The 15,715-nt window shown below is 35.9% G+C and overlaps 1 protein-coding gene across 5 annotated transcripts in view; it reads left to right on the top strand.

Annotated features, from left to right (window-relative positions):
• The window catches only part of LOC112058473 (CUGBP Elav-like family member 2), a 511,519-nt gene that overhangs the window by 354,877 nt on the left and 140,927 nt on the right, over positions 1–15,715 (top strand). For all 5 annotated transcript variants that reach the window (XM_052883368.1, XM_024099328.2, XM_024099329.2 and 2 more), the window contains one exon: positions 1,766–1,848. In XM_052883368.1, the coding sequence (XP_052739328.1) occupies positions 1,766–1,848 (83 nt within the window). The remainder of the gene's footprint in view (positions 1–1,765; positions 1,849–15,715) is intronic.

Here is a 15,715-nt window from a genome sequence, read left to right as displayed (position 1 = left end):
ACGTAACTATAAACTATCTAACTGCCATATTTCATATTTGTAAGTCAAATATAGTGTTCAATATATCATGATAAGAGTGACTTTTGTTTTATATATTTAGATAAGTTCAAGCTTGGTCACCTTTTCACTATATAGATGAAATGATCATGTGGTTTAAACTTACGCGCTCGCTGAGACAATTACTATTTTTGTTTTTATAGATTACCCATACCTTGGTCTACCAGATTCTTTCCCTTTAGAGCTATGAGAGAGGAATAAGCAAATAATTACATATCCCACCTATAATAATTGATTTATAAAATACATCGACGATCGACAACGAGATCACGCACACATTAAGAAGTTGCCGAAGTTTAATATGGATAAAGAGTAATATTTCTTTTTCTGTTTCTATTTTATATACTCGTAATACAGAATAATTGTTTCTAAGCTCACTGAGACAATTCTTATCAAATGTTTTTTTTTTTTATTTAATTAATGAATTAAGAAAGAGAACGGTATCAATTTTGAGTTGGGAATTGAACTTTGCAGCTGTAGCAACAAGTACACGAGTGTGCCAGAGTCGTCGTCTTCAGTATGTTCGTATGTGTGGCACAAATTGTGATTTTTAAAGTCCTGTCTGTTTGTATATATATGTTGTATGTTTAATTTTAATAAGTAAAAGCAATTGACAAACACCCGCTAAGTATTGTCCCTCTAAACTTGCAACCCCTGCAACTAAAGTGAAGGTCATCTGAGACTGTATTGTTAAAATCAACATCGCTATTACACCATTGAAAATAGAGTACTTCGTACTATAATTTCAATGTCGTTATAACTAATTGATTTAACGGAACCCCAACGAAATTTTTAATATAACAATGACAAACATATTTACTTACTAACAATCGAGTGGAATGCAAAATCTTTTAAAAGGCTGCTAAAACATGTTTGAAACGTAAATGTGCCTTTTCAGAAGAATATCAGTATTACAAACGAGCTTCACCTATCTGTTTATTAGATGAAAAGTTTTATATATCTTCAACATATATTGCGAGTAGGTTGCCTAAACTTAAACAATCGTTAATTATAGTTAACAATGGTTAATAACTTTGACTTTGGTTATATTTTGGCCCAAATTCTTCAGGCAACCTAATCGCAATATATTTTAACACCCAAAAAGTTTTCTATGAAACACTTTTCATTAATTAAATAGATGGGTGAATGACGTTTCTAATTCAGTTCTTAGGCTGGTTTTAGAGTCACGCTGATCGTCGGCGCTGACAGACGAAACGTTTTTTTTTTTATTCTTTTCAAAGTTAGCCCTTGACTACAATCTCACCTGATATTAAGTGATGATGCCGTCTAAGTTGGAAGCGGGCTAACTTGTTAGGAGGTGGATAAAAATCAACACCCCTATTCGGTTTCTACACGACATCGTACCGGAACGCTAAATGGCTTAGCGGTATGTCTTTGCCGGTAGGGTGGTAACTAGCCACGGCCGAAGCCTCCCACCAGCCAAACGTATGAACTCCTAGGGAGCGTTTCAGAATAACGCGTAGCTATCAGCGCGTGCGGTGGTTGACGCTGAGCTGTCAGCGTCCGGTCTGCGTGACTCTAAAACCAGCCTTAGATTATGTGTTTTAGCAGTAATTGTCAAAAAACGTTGTTTTAATCGCTTGTAAACTTACACCATAGTCCTAATGTAACGTACCTGTACGTAGTTTGTGCCCCGTGCCTCGTGTTTGTGGTGTCACGTTACGTCAAGTGTGCGCTTCTGTTGCAGGGTGCTGTTTTGTGACGTTTTTCACGCGCAAAGCGGCGTTGAAAGCGCAGGACGCTTTGCACAATATCAAAACGTTGAGCGGGGTAAGTGCGTTTTATATGTTGTTTTTACACGGATTTGTGTTTAGCTAGATACCGCAGGGTTTCCGATTCCGGAGGGTGTGGGTTCGAATCCGGTCCGGGGCATGCACCTCCAACATTTCAGTTGTGTGCATTTTAAGAAATTATATATCACGTGTCTCAAACGGTGAAGGAAAACATCGTGAGGAAACCTGCACACCAGAGAATTTTCTTAAATCTCTGCGTGTGTGTAGTCTGCCTATCCGTACTGGGCCAGCGTGGTGGACTATTGGCCTAACCCCTCTCATTCTGAGAATCTCTCATTCATACCCTCCGGAATCGGAGGCAGAGTTCATGTCCACTGGGCTATCACGGTACTACTAGTTTATTAGTAGTAATTATTTATCTCGAAATTTTACTATTCCGATCCAGTAATCGCGGCGTGTAAGAGTAATAAAAATACATACTATACATTTACACACAAATATAATATTAGTGTGATAACAGAATCACTAAAAATACGACGTCAATGTAGTTTTCCAATTTATACGGTTGGATTTCATTCTATTAAATGGACAACCTGGGTCTAGCTAAATATAAGTCCGTGATGTTTTCCTTTCTAATAGCGGAAGCAAGCACGCCATCCGATTCGGTGATCATGTCAGTCGGTTATTCTATGAGTCTAAACGTGAACACTGTTTTGGATGGTGTGTTAATTAATAAACCTTGCACATGTTGTGTGTAATATTAATGTGTTTGCCACATTTTTCTGTTTTTTATGTAAATCTTTTATATGACCTGTTATGTATAAGTATCTAAATCAATTTCAAAGAGTACTTTGTACTAGGAAATTGATAATAGTTATTATTTAGCAGCTTTTAACGTTATGTGTACTTGATAAAAATTATCAATTCTTATTATAACTACGATATTATAATAATAATGTACCCTTATATCAGAACTTAAATCTTAGATTTAAGGCTTTAAGTACTAATCTCGCTTTTATATAGAGAAAATAGATTGAAAGTGCTTGTCTGAACTTTATTCGCGCTACATTGATATTTGAATTAACAGATACGTTGATAAGTTTCAAATCTAAGCACTTAAAGATAGTTAAACTCGAAATTAAGGTAATGTAATTTTTTTACTTAAGATAGAAAACTCATATACTGAAAAGCAATATTATCAATAGAAGCGCATTAAGGACTCCTAAGGTTGAAGGACACGAGGTAGCAAATTTTATGAGATAATAGTTATTTATGCCACTATTATGTAATGGGAGCCATTTTAGCTTCGCCTCATTGTACAATAGACAGAACGAGTACTACAATCGCTATTTACATGCAGTGGCGTACAATACTTTCGGCGTTGGGCAATGAGCATGGCCTCCTCGATTTTTGTCTCTTAGAAACCTGAATTTACAGTAGAAGCCTTTGATGTATACAAAGTTTAATATATCAACGGTAGACTTGTCAAAATTATATAACGGTCTATAAAACTAAGTTTTGCGCCCTTTATCCTTGTAAATTGCCAACCCACGTAAACTTCAAAGTTATCAAATTTTCAATGAGCTCATATTTTCTTATTTACAACCTGCTATTTAAATAAAAGAGAGATCGAAAACATACTTAGCTTCAACATTTTTTTAAAGAAAACCGATTTCTTCAGGACAATACGTGAAAATATTTCTCTATATTGTAACTATCATTTTTATGATGTGTGTCATCTATACTAATATTATAAAGAGGTAAAGTTTGAGTAAGTTTGTAAGTTTGTAACATTTTTTAAATGGGGTAATCTTCGGAACTACTGGTCCGATTTTAAAAATTCTTTCACCAGTAGAATGCTACATTATCGGGAAGTGCTATAGGCTACATAATGGTGTCATATATATTAGCCGAGTTATCACAGTTTTTGTCATACAGGTCGGACTGAAAATCCTCTTAAACAGACTTATTCGCATGCGCTGCCTTAACTATTGAGTAAAATTGATATTAATGTATAGACTTTATGTATCTTTAAAAGTTCTACAAAAAAATCCGCGACACCATATATCTATCTTCTATATATTAGCAGATGTAGTACCTTTTGTGTTTTAAAAATTATTAATTTTATATACTTAGGTTTACGTCATTATTTATACAACTAAACTTTAATCCTTATTAAAATAAATTATTTAATAATCACAAGGATATTATGGAAATAAGATTTGTCCTTTACAGTATGTTAATTACTTAAATAGTTTCGGAGATAATACAAAATTTCTAAAAGACGCAGAATTTCCGCTATATGACGCCCGGCGCTTTCATTTACGTAGTTCCCGTTCCCGTGTGAATATGGGGATCAAACATAGCCTAAGACACTCGCAAATAACGTAGCTTTCTATTAGTAAAACAATTTTCCAAATCGGTCCAGTAGATCCAGAGATTACCTACCTCCTACAACCACACGAACTTTACCTCTTTATATTATTAGCATGGAAGTCTCTATTTCTCTTGGTCATACCACCACTCTCGAAGGACTGGACCGATTTTGCTAAGGGTAGGAGTAAGATAGAGAAGTTATAGGGTAGAGTAGGGTACGGGTAGGGAAGCGTAGGGGTAGTGTAGGGGTAGGGCCAGGGTAGGGTAGTGGTAGGGTAGGGGTAGAGGTAGGGTAGTGGTAGGGTAGGGGTAGAGGTAGGGTAGTGGTAGGGTAGAGGTACGGGTAGGATAGGGAAGTGGTAGGGTAGGGGTAGGATAGGCGCGAGATAGGGGTAAGGGTGGGATAGGGGTAAGAAAGGGATAGGGTACGGTGAGGGTAGGGGTAGGATGGGGGTAGGGTGTAGGTAAGGTAGGGGTAGGGTAGGGTAGGGGTAGGGGTAGGGTAGGGTAGGGTAGGGGTAGTAGTAAAGTTGACATCGAAATTTACGCGGACGAAGTCGCGGGCGTCCGCTAGTTTCATATAAACTAGATATTCTATTTTAGAAAGACGCTTTGATTGTCAAATAGACTAAGAGCCCGTGAACCCTAGACCTTCTTCGTTTTATAAATGCTGAAACTTTGTCAGCCTTGTGGTGCCTTTGGGAGGTAACAGGTTTTAAGGATCCAGACCCCCAACCATCTATGTATAGAATATATTTTTTTTAGATTTTTTATCAGCATAATATGAGAAATGATATCACCATTTACCTGACACTTAGTTTCGCGGCAACCCTTGGCAAATGGTCGCCGTGGGTTCTCCGTCTAATAGTTAGATTTAAAGACAGACATGTTTGTCGTTAATGCGTTTAAAATTGCAAGTAAAAAGTTGTCAAAGCAGAAACGTGTCACTACTACCAGCAGTAAATATAGATAGTAGTGTTAGGATTCACTAGCAGACACTCTTTGGTGTCACCAGCATAGTTACGGAAACGGGAATCGCTTCCGTAGCAATGCTAAGTTATTCGGTAAAAAGTGTAACTTTCTATTGGTAAAAGAATTTTCAAAATCGGTCCAATATCCATCCCCCTCAGATTCAGAGAATCTCCGGTTTTAAAGTAAACGCGTTGTAATAAATACATCTTTAACATACCCAGATACATAATTATTTACTTACCTAAATAAAATTTTCCGCGAAATTAGAATCAATACTACAGCCAGTCTTGATGAGTACTGTTTACCAACAAACAAATTAAAAATGAGGGTATAAATCACCTGTCATTTCACACTTAATAATAATTATAATTAACCTTTTCTTAAATTAATGAAAATAAATCTGATTAATAAGCTTAGAACAATTAGATATGGTTAATACATTTTATATAACATTTTATACACGATCCATACAGAAATTAAAATAAATAAGTTATGAATTTGACATGCATTTTCTACCTCCATTTCTAATTTCTTTGTTGGTAAACAGTACTCATCAAAAGGCTGTAGTATAAGGTCTTATATCAAATGAACCTCGCAATACGTACGGTAATTAAGTTCCATACCACAGTAAAGTATACATTCATTGTATACCTACAAGTAACCTACCAAGAGTCGACGCAATACCAATCAACAAAATATATTTACCCACGATTCCTTGGGACGCCGCTTTACCTGCTATTCGAGAGAATAGTCTAGGAGACGGTGTCTACAATCTTTGGACAATGTGTTACAGTTAGAAATAGACGCATATTTTCAGTGGGTTGAAATCATCAATGGTCATTTCTATGTAGTAGTTGGCGTATGTTTCATCAAAACCTATACGTGACATGCGCAGTTTGGCGGCTAGATTGTTGCTCAGGCCGTCGAGAGCGTGACGTATGTTCTTCTGCATTGTGGAAATTGTATTTAATTAATACGATTGTTACTGTAATCTAAGATTAATTGTTCATTAACTTTAACTGCTTTATGAGTGGGTAAACCATTAAAACTGTCTTGAGTATGAATTCATCATCAAAATGTATAAAAATTCTTTCGTTAGCCAATGTGTAAGTAAGAAAAATAATGTATAAGTACTTGTACATATGTTTTCTGTGGTATGTACCTACCTACTTGTATTCTACTAGCAGTGCCCCAAGATTACACTTTATTGACTTCGAGTACCTACCTATTTTATTCTAGCGTGATGAGTATCAAACGTTCATATATAAATTATTTGTTATATGTAAAACTAGCGGACGCCCTTGACTTCGTTCGCGTGTTTTTTCACAAACCCCACGGGAACAATGGATTTTTCCGAGGTGAAAAGTATAAAAGCCTATGTATCAATCCAGCTTATTATCTATCTTTGTTTTAAACTGCAGCCAAATGTGTTACATAGAGCAACAAACATCCATACAAACTTTCGCGTTTATAAAATTAGTTTAAAAGTTTAAAATTAAACTAAAGAGTACCTATTTAATTTAGCCGCTGTCTCCCAGACTAGAATAAAAATCGGAATCAATCGAGAGAGAAAACTCCGCGATAATATAATAGAAATTGAATTATCGCCGAAGTCACGAGGGAAGCGGGATATCTCGGTCTCGGATGGCGGAATCGGTAATTCGATTGTGTCGGCAACAATCGATGGCGCCAAAAAGGATGTTTTTCGGTATCGTTTCGCCCGGTAATGAAAATTGTTATGGCCGTAGCAACAGGTTACGCAAACAAAACCATTTCGATTCAAGAGTACAGAGGGGGGAGGAACAAATCTCCCATCTCGATGTAATTGGTACTTACTATGCCGCTTATAAACATATATTGAACACTTCTCAGTTTATAAATTCACTAGCTTTTGCTACTTGTGTAAATCTGTATTTAATAATCAATTTAATATAATATATACTCACGTAAGTCATGGATTTGATTCCTGTACACCGTATCATTTTTTCAGCTGTGTGCATTTTAAGAAACTAAATCACGTGTCTTAAATTCAGCTGAATAGGGCGCTGCCTCAGCTCGATACTACAGTTGTGAGCTGTAGTGCTGATTTTCAGGCATGACCCCAGGGTGAGCTCACGGACCGGACCGATGCGTCGCTAACAATAATTATTAAATAATAAAATTATATAAAATAATACACGATTAGTACATAATACATATTAATCTTACATTACCAAGCTTATAGAAAACCATTAGGAGTAATAATAAATAATAAATAGGGAGGATACTAATATAGAAAAAAAAAATGCATTGCAAAATATTGTTTTAAATTTTTTGTAGCTCTAAAAGATGTATTTTAATTAATTTTTTGAAAACATTTTGCGTTTTGGATAATCGAACTGGCGGTGGTAAATCATTCCAAATTTTGCAGGCTGCATAATTAAAAGTCCCCTTATACGAACTTAAAAACAAGTAGTAACTATGTCGACAACCAGGGGGTATATTTATAAGCGGACGCACCAAACAAAATCTGGAAGATCGCCTCACCAACACGGTTCGCCTCGTTTATGGTTATGAAACGACAAAAAATGTGTAAAATACACATTACTAGCAAACGCTCGCGACTTCGTCTGCCCTTTAAATCTCCTTGATCCGGCCCTGTCGTTCATAATCCGTTCTTAGCGGATCTCTACTATGTCCCTGCCAAAGTTCATCTTTCTTAGTTAAGCGATATTGGATATTTCGTAACGAAAATGACTTTTTACTTTTAAATATAAAGAGATACCTTATACATAGTATAAACAACTAGTAGACATCTAAAACCATAAACTTTCGTTTAGCTTTTTCCATAGTTAGTCAAAAGTTTACTTAAGCCCCGATTTAAAACTAACCAAGCTTTAACACTCTGGTTTTCAACAATCCTGTTTACCGTTCATATTTCATGAATCGATCTGTTTTTCGTGAAAACAATATTTACCTAACTTAAACGTTGGTAAATACTCATTATGATCCGAACAAAGAGAGAACATTCATCTGGAAAGAATAACCACGATATAATAGAATTTAATACCGCCGCAGTCGCGAGATAGTCAAGATCTCGGATGCTGGGGCCGTAATTCGATTGTCTCGATAACAATCGAGGTGGAGAGGGACTCCAAAAAAACGATGTTCGGTATTATTGGGACCGGTAATGAAAAATATTAAGGGGAAACGTTGTATAAACACTCAGCCTAAACAATAGCTTGTGGAATGTTACCAGTAGGTATCGTATATACCTACTTTATTTCTTTCACCCTCTGTTAATTTATCATCTTTGTCACGCTAGCTATTACGAAATTATCTTTCATTTGACTTTCAAAGTTAAATAAAAGACAAATTCGTAATATTGTAACTGAATTTCAAACAAATAATAAAGCTGAAGTTCCGTACTCGTATGTACTCGTAAACATAACTTTTATTAAATTTCAATTATCGTTTTTATCATTAGAATGTAGTCATATCATAAGTAACGTAGAAATTCCATCAATAGGATTTCTAGTCAGGGATATGTAGAACATTTTTTACAACTGATTACTATTCAAGTTAATTTTTCGTAAGTAGCTTTCTCTCGACGAGACGATGGACTTTTTTATTCACTAAAATTATTGAATCTGGTAGCTAGCTGAGTTACCAGGAAATAAAAATTTCTGAGCGTCGGAACGAGACAATGTACCACGCAATTTGTAGGACATTGTGGCTGTTAAGTTGTACAACTATTAATTAAGGAACAGTAAAAAAACATCATAAAATACAAATTAAAAAAAAAATTGTTTATGCATACCAAAGAGACGCGTGATGTTTGGTTTTTTAATGGGTTTCACCGGCTCCACCACGCTGCTTGTAAAGACTCAATCTGGATCATCTTAATTCTGTGGTCAAGAGTAACTGTTTCAGAATCCAGTTGTAAGATTTACCCCATCAAATCAAAATTTCAAGTGAATGAAATCCCAAAAGCTTTTACTGGTGATTAATAATAATAATAATTGTGATCAATAACTGCGGTGTATGATGGCAGGGCTAAAGTAATTGACCGACTCCATTAGCTCGGGCCGGGTTCGGGTTTTTCGGTTCTCGGGGATTTATTACTTCGATATTAGGTAGTATGGGGTAAACGTAAGTGAGATGATGTTTGCACTTTGCATGTTGTTTGACCCACTTTCGTATCGGCATTTATACAATGAATAAACAAATTCTGCCTCAATGGTCCTGTGGTTAGCTGGTTCAGCTACGGATAATGAGGTCCAGGGTTTGAATCCCAGGTCAGGCAAACAATAAAAAAAAATACGTTACAGTAAAAGCTCCTTATTCACGCTTCCTTTATTCACGTTTTCACTATTCGCAGATTAAAAAATTGCGTCCCAATTCCTATATTCGCGGCAAAATATTTCGTTATTCGCGGATCTGACTGACGAAACTGACGTAAAATCTGCAATTATAAACTTTAACTTGCAAATACCTATTGCCGAAATTGCGAATGGATGGTTTAAGAATGCCACTGCTTAAAAGCGCCAGGCCTTTCTCCTTTTTAGGAGAGAGGATATAGAGTGTAGACCCACTACGCTACTGCGGATTGGCCGGATGATAACGTTAAATTATTAACATAGGCGATATTAATAATAATTACCAACCAACCAACGGCTCAACGTACTCTCCAAGGCACGGGGGGATAACACCACAAACTTCCACCACCAAGTAGAAGCTGGGAATTTCAAAAAAGAAAAACTCAGTACCCGGCCCAGGATTCGAACCCAGAACCTCTTGATCCGGAGGCTAACTATTGGAACAACGAGGCAGTTAAAATAATCCACACTAATATTATAAATGTGATTCTTTTTCACGACTGAACCGCTGAACCGTTTTGGATGAAATTTGGTATAGAGATAAATTTGACCTTGGAGCAGAACATAGCCTATTTTTTATCCCGGAAAAATCCATGTTTTCCGCGGGATGTGTAAAAAGATTTATTATGTGTACCTAATAATACTTTTCTCAACTTAAATTCTACATTTATCCACTAACCATAAAGCTATAATTTTAATATCACTTATTTTTAGATTTTTTTTTCCGTAAACTTACAATTTACGAGCAAGTCTACAGAAATATGGAATCGAAAGAACGTCGGTACAAATTTATTGCTATAGCTCTTTGGCATGCGATTTTTAATTTATTCTCCAAACCAATCTTTGATATTAAAGTATTATGGCATGATTATTGTAAGACGTTTGTATTATTTGAGTCGACGACATCGCTGCAATGCGACCTGACCCATCTTTGATTTCCGGTTCTGTGAAATTTTATATATATTACTAGTTTTATATATCTAATATGGAAGATCTGGACCAGTGACGGATCCAGGATTTTGGTTTGGGGGGGCTTGACCCTGATGAGGGTAGATTTTATCAAGGAAAACCATATAAAACGGCCGAATGCGTGTCGAGAAACGCGCGTGTAGGGTCCGTAGATTGGATTTGCACATATTGCTTATGTTTCAAAAGACTAGAGCCCCCTAAACCGGTCGGTAGGGTGGTAACTAGCCATGGCTGAAAGCCTCCCACCAGCTAGACCTGGACCAATTAAGAAAACCTCAATCGGCCCAGCCGGGGATCGAACCCAGGACCTCCGCCTTGTAAATCTACCGCACATACCACTGCGCCACGGAGGCCTTCAAAAGGAGTGGAGGGACGAAAGAGTTCGCCACACATTTAACCTTTATAAATTAATTTTCGTTTTAATTATATATTGAATGAACAAGCTGCATTTAGATATACGTAAGTCCTAAATCTGGCTTCTTACAATACACAGATGTTGCAATAAAAGAAATCTTATTATAAAGAAAGGTGATAGCGGTTATCGTGGTTTATTTTATAACCTCTTCATTACATACTTAGCCATTAACGTAGCATAGGGGACGCGGGTTCGAATCCCTTGCCAATAACTTTAACAGCCAGGCTTCCGATATCGATATATGAAGCGCAGTGAAGCCGGCACTTACGGCTCCCACCGGCACCTTTATAATGTAACTTGTTATTACTAGGGTTGTCAACACTGAATAGTCTAGGAAGATATTAAGGTCAGAGGGAATTAAGGTTCTATTACGAATACCTAGTACCTACGCTAATGAAGGAAATGCTCAATACAAAAGTCATTTTCTTATTAACTGAACACGCCCGCGATATCTTCCGCTTTTAGACCTCTAAAATCCAACCCTGTCACAAAATCCGTTCTGCAGGGTTATTATGTAACTCGGTGTACCATTCAAGTAATCAGTCACTACATCGTTTTTCGTCGTATTTTCGTTTTTGCAATGGACTACAACCTCCGCACTACAGGGACCCTTACGTGTGAAAGCAAAAATAAGTAAAATATATACGATATAAACCATACCATAAAAAACATATAAATCACTGTCATATTTATTTTAAGCGAACAATTTTTGTTTCTTTTGTGAGAAATTTTTACCCTTGTAATTTGGATACAAGGCCCCTCCAAGGCACGCTACGCCACTGCTGATAAATGACAATGTTCTTCCAAGACAGTGACAACCCTAAGTGTTAGTGAAACTTTAAGCCGTTTGAAAATACGAGTACCTATATGTACTTGGAAGCGTATGTTTCTGATATTGAATATATCGGTGTAATTAATATGTATTAACGTACTTTGGTGTTTCGCAGATTGGAGCTCGGGCCTATTAATTGTGTTATTGAATAGAATCGGTTAACTGAATGGAGTGTATAGTGAAGCGTTGATTAATGAAAGATTGTATATGGAGCTTGTACGAGCGTATCGTGTAAATTAATTATTACCACCCCATCCCCTTTTGGTGGGTAATTTATATATGTTATTAGGAAACTGAAATGAAAAAAAAAATTTTTTGAAAGACACCTAACACAGTCTTATCAGAATAATTGAAGGGAAACAGGAATATTGGTCAATTAAAAAAACATGGCAAATATTGTTTAAAAAAAATTTTAACCTATCCGTTGTATAAATAAGTAATAAATATAGCAATGAACATATTTTCAATTATTCAGGTTAATGTAAAAGTTTTTTTTCAAAATTTTAAAAAGATACATAGAATACTAAGCGAAGTATAAATAAGCTAAGACTTATCTTTGATATCTTCCTTAAATCATGAATTACAGAGGCTACAAACAAATTAAAAGGCCTGAGTCTCTTTTCAATTCCCCTCCGGCTGTAAAATCTCTATCGCTTAACATTATAAAGTTATCAAGGGAAAAGTTGCGAGACTTGTAGTTAATAGAGTACATACACTTAAACTTTATATTTATTGGACTTTATGTACTCTTACTATCCATACTGTCTAGAACTTTATCTTTGAAAGAAAAGTAAGTTCATATACTCGGGGAAAGATTTAAACTTCTACATAATAGCGTCTCAATAGCTCTGTATAAGAGGCGCTCTGAAACTTGTAAGTAGATTTTTTCAGAATTACGATGAGAAAATACTAATGTTCGGATTTTCATACATCAGATATTGAATAACAGCAGTTGTTAATTTGCAGAAGTTCATTGTGTGTCAATGAATTATGAGTTGTTTTGCGACTATGTGCAAATAACGATCGAAAACCTTCAACCAGAAATGTCACTTAACATCAAAGAAATCCTTAACATTTTACTTCGACAAAGTTGAAGTTTTCAATTGAAATGATTTTAATAATAAAAAAGTCCCTTTTTTCTAAAAGATTTTCAATATTCGTAGGCGGGTTTAAAATTCCAGTATGCTTGGCTTGGCCATTGTTCTAGAAATTTCTATTAGAATGTTCGCCTAAGAAATTGGTCATGGGGTTATCTACCCTCACGATGTAGGGTTGAAATGCCGATAGTTTATTAGGACGGAATGTCGATGCAAATAATGATAGGGCCGAATCCCTTCGACATAATCCGAATTCTTAAACCCGGATCGTTTCTATTATATCCTTTAAAACATTCCTTTGTTAGTAGTTTTGAACAAATTGCATTATTTGGTATAATCTCTTGGTAATACTGCTTACGAAAAGTCCAAGGTTCAATATTCAGATTATGTATTTAATTTTTAAAAATATGAAAAATGAACACGGACGTTTACAAAAACAGACACTGGTAACTAAATTTAAACGTTGAAATATAATTAGAACAATAAAAAAAACATACATACAGCCTAACGCAGAACCTCCTCCTTTTTGGAAGTCGGTTAAAAAGAGGGGTTATAAAACTTTATAATTAGAAAATATAAATTGATGATTGGAAAGCAAGTTATCAATAATCAAAATAAGTTTGATACTCTTAAAATAAAATAGATTTTTTTAGTAGCCGATGCTACAGCCGTAGTATCCCAATCAGGCAGTGAAACATGGGCATTTATCCGGGCGAGATTGTAATATACCCCTAAGTCTATCCCGGGGCCCGTTCAAACCCTTTCGTCTTCATTATTGTAGGCAGCCTTATGGGACTAAGCCGTTGACTGACTGCCTCAACGCTAGGGTGACCAACTATTGTATTTATTTCTTTTTTCTAACTTTCAAATTAACGTGACTGTATCTGCGTTACGTACAAAAAGTGTAATTCTGCTCTGTGAAATCTACTCAGGTTTTGAAAAATTGTACATGTACCGAAAAATGAAAATTTAGAGATTGATTTGAAAAATAGGCTCCTTGATTTTAATATTATCATGGTGGTACCATGACCACGGTAGTACCACGTGATCAAGGTCCTTGCATATTATTTGGTTTGAAATATCAACAGTAAAAAAAATCTTGTCGTTAAATGGTCCGTTCCCATACCTGTTCTTCTTTTAATAGGCATCTAGCGTAACTTTTGTAAAATAATGTTTTGTCATACCAAAATTATAGTTCTTGTCGTAATTTTCTTAGATATCTTTTATAAAGTACCTGTTCTATCTCATGTAAATCCATAGGGAACTTAATGAAACTTTTGATTTTCACAAATTGCCCGAAGTCTTTTGGTAGGTAACATGAGATTAGAGATCTTTGCAATTGCAAGTTGTAGAGTCAACATCTCCTGAGGATGCGCCGGTTTCGGGGTGAAACGTACATAAAGAATATTTCGTCAGACCTGGGTGACGTTGTCGCATGGGTTCGTCGGCTTTTCGTGGATAATAGCAAAATAAATAAATTATTATATATTCATGAGATTATGAAACCGCTTGTGTAACTAAAACAGTCATAATATCGGAATATGTCCTATTAATTATGGTATATTATAGAAACCCTACTCGCGATGTAAAATCAATAGAAGATTACACCCTCGAGACTAATAGCTGGCTTCGAAGTCTGTACCTGAAAGTTATCTGATAACGTCTATTATTACTAAGAGTCTGTTCTCACTACAGAGAGGCTGGCCCACATCTAGCGAAATGCAACGTAGTGAAATTGTTATTACCGTACTGTTTATTCGGATGTTGTAATATTAGTTAAATATCTAACTAATATAATAATATGGTAAGTATACACATACACTACAGTTTGTTGCATGTAGGATGGTGCAGGGTGAAAGTTCCATTTACTCTTGAAAGTTTGCCGCGATTTACGATAATAGTATACGTATTATGATAGTCATACAGGCGACTATCACCTCATGCTATGTGAGGAACACTTTAGCGGACTCGGTCAAGCTGCGCTGTGAGAACCGTCGTGACAACTCTACCCCATTGGTTAGTACAGTTACGCAAGCAACCAATATACTTTCAGCGACAAACAGATACTCTAGCCGGTTATATATAAGACTATCGGACGCTCGCGACTTCGTCGCCGTCGAGTAAAGTAGTATCGCTGTAAAATTTTCTCCCGTTTTCCCAACATTTCCTTTCACTGATCTGCTCCTATTGATCGTAGCGAGATGAAAAGTATAACCTGCCCAGTAGTATTAAGAATAATTGTACCAAGTTTCGTTAAAATCCGTCACCTAGTTTTTGTTTCTATAACGAACATACAGACAGACAGACAGACAGACAGACAAAAATTGCATTTTTGGTATCAGTATGGATCAGTAATCACCCGCTGATAGTTATTTTTCAAATATATTTCATGTACAAAATTGACCTCTGTATAGATTTATTATAAGTATAGATTACACATAATTATTAGGGCTTGACAAAAAAAAACATTCCTCATAATATTATTTACATATTTTGTTTACAAAGTACCCTCGTTACGCATTCCCATACACGTCTGCGGACAGACAGGTCTTACTAGACACGGGCATAAGTTAGTTATTTCTGCATATCGTCTCCAAAGAGTAAAAAAATCTTTTGTAGGTTTGGGTGTACTCTTCTATAACAAGATCCCCAAGACTGTGATGGACCTGCCAATGCATAGCTTTAAGCAATGTGTTAAAAAACATTTACTTAGTCGAGGTTACTACAACATTGATGAGTTCCTTAAAGATAAAAGCGCTTGGAGGCCATTGGATCAGCTTCCACCTTCACACAGGAAATAAAACTATAAGAAATTGTAATTGTTATCAATTGTAAATTATAATACTGTATGACTTTTTCAAAAGAGCAACTGTTGAGTTTCTTGC

Source organism: Bicyclus anynana, chromosome 9, assembly GCF_947172395.1.
Source record: "Bicyclus anynana chromosome 9, ilBicAnyn1.1, whole genome shotgun sequence".
Lineage (NCBI taxonomy): Eukaryota > Metazoa > Arthropoda > Insecta > Lepidoptera > Nymphalidae > Bicyclus > Bicyclus anynana.
This window is presented reverse-complemented; position numbering and strand designations above follow the sequence as displayed.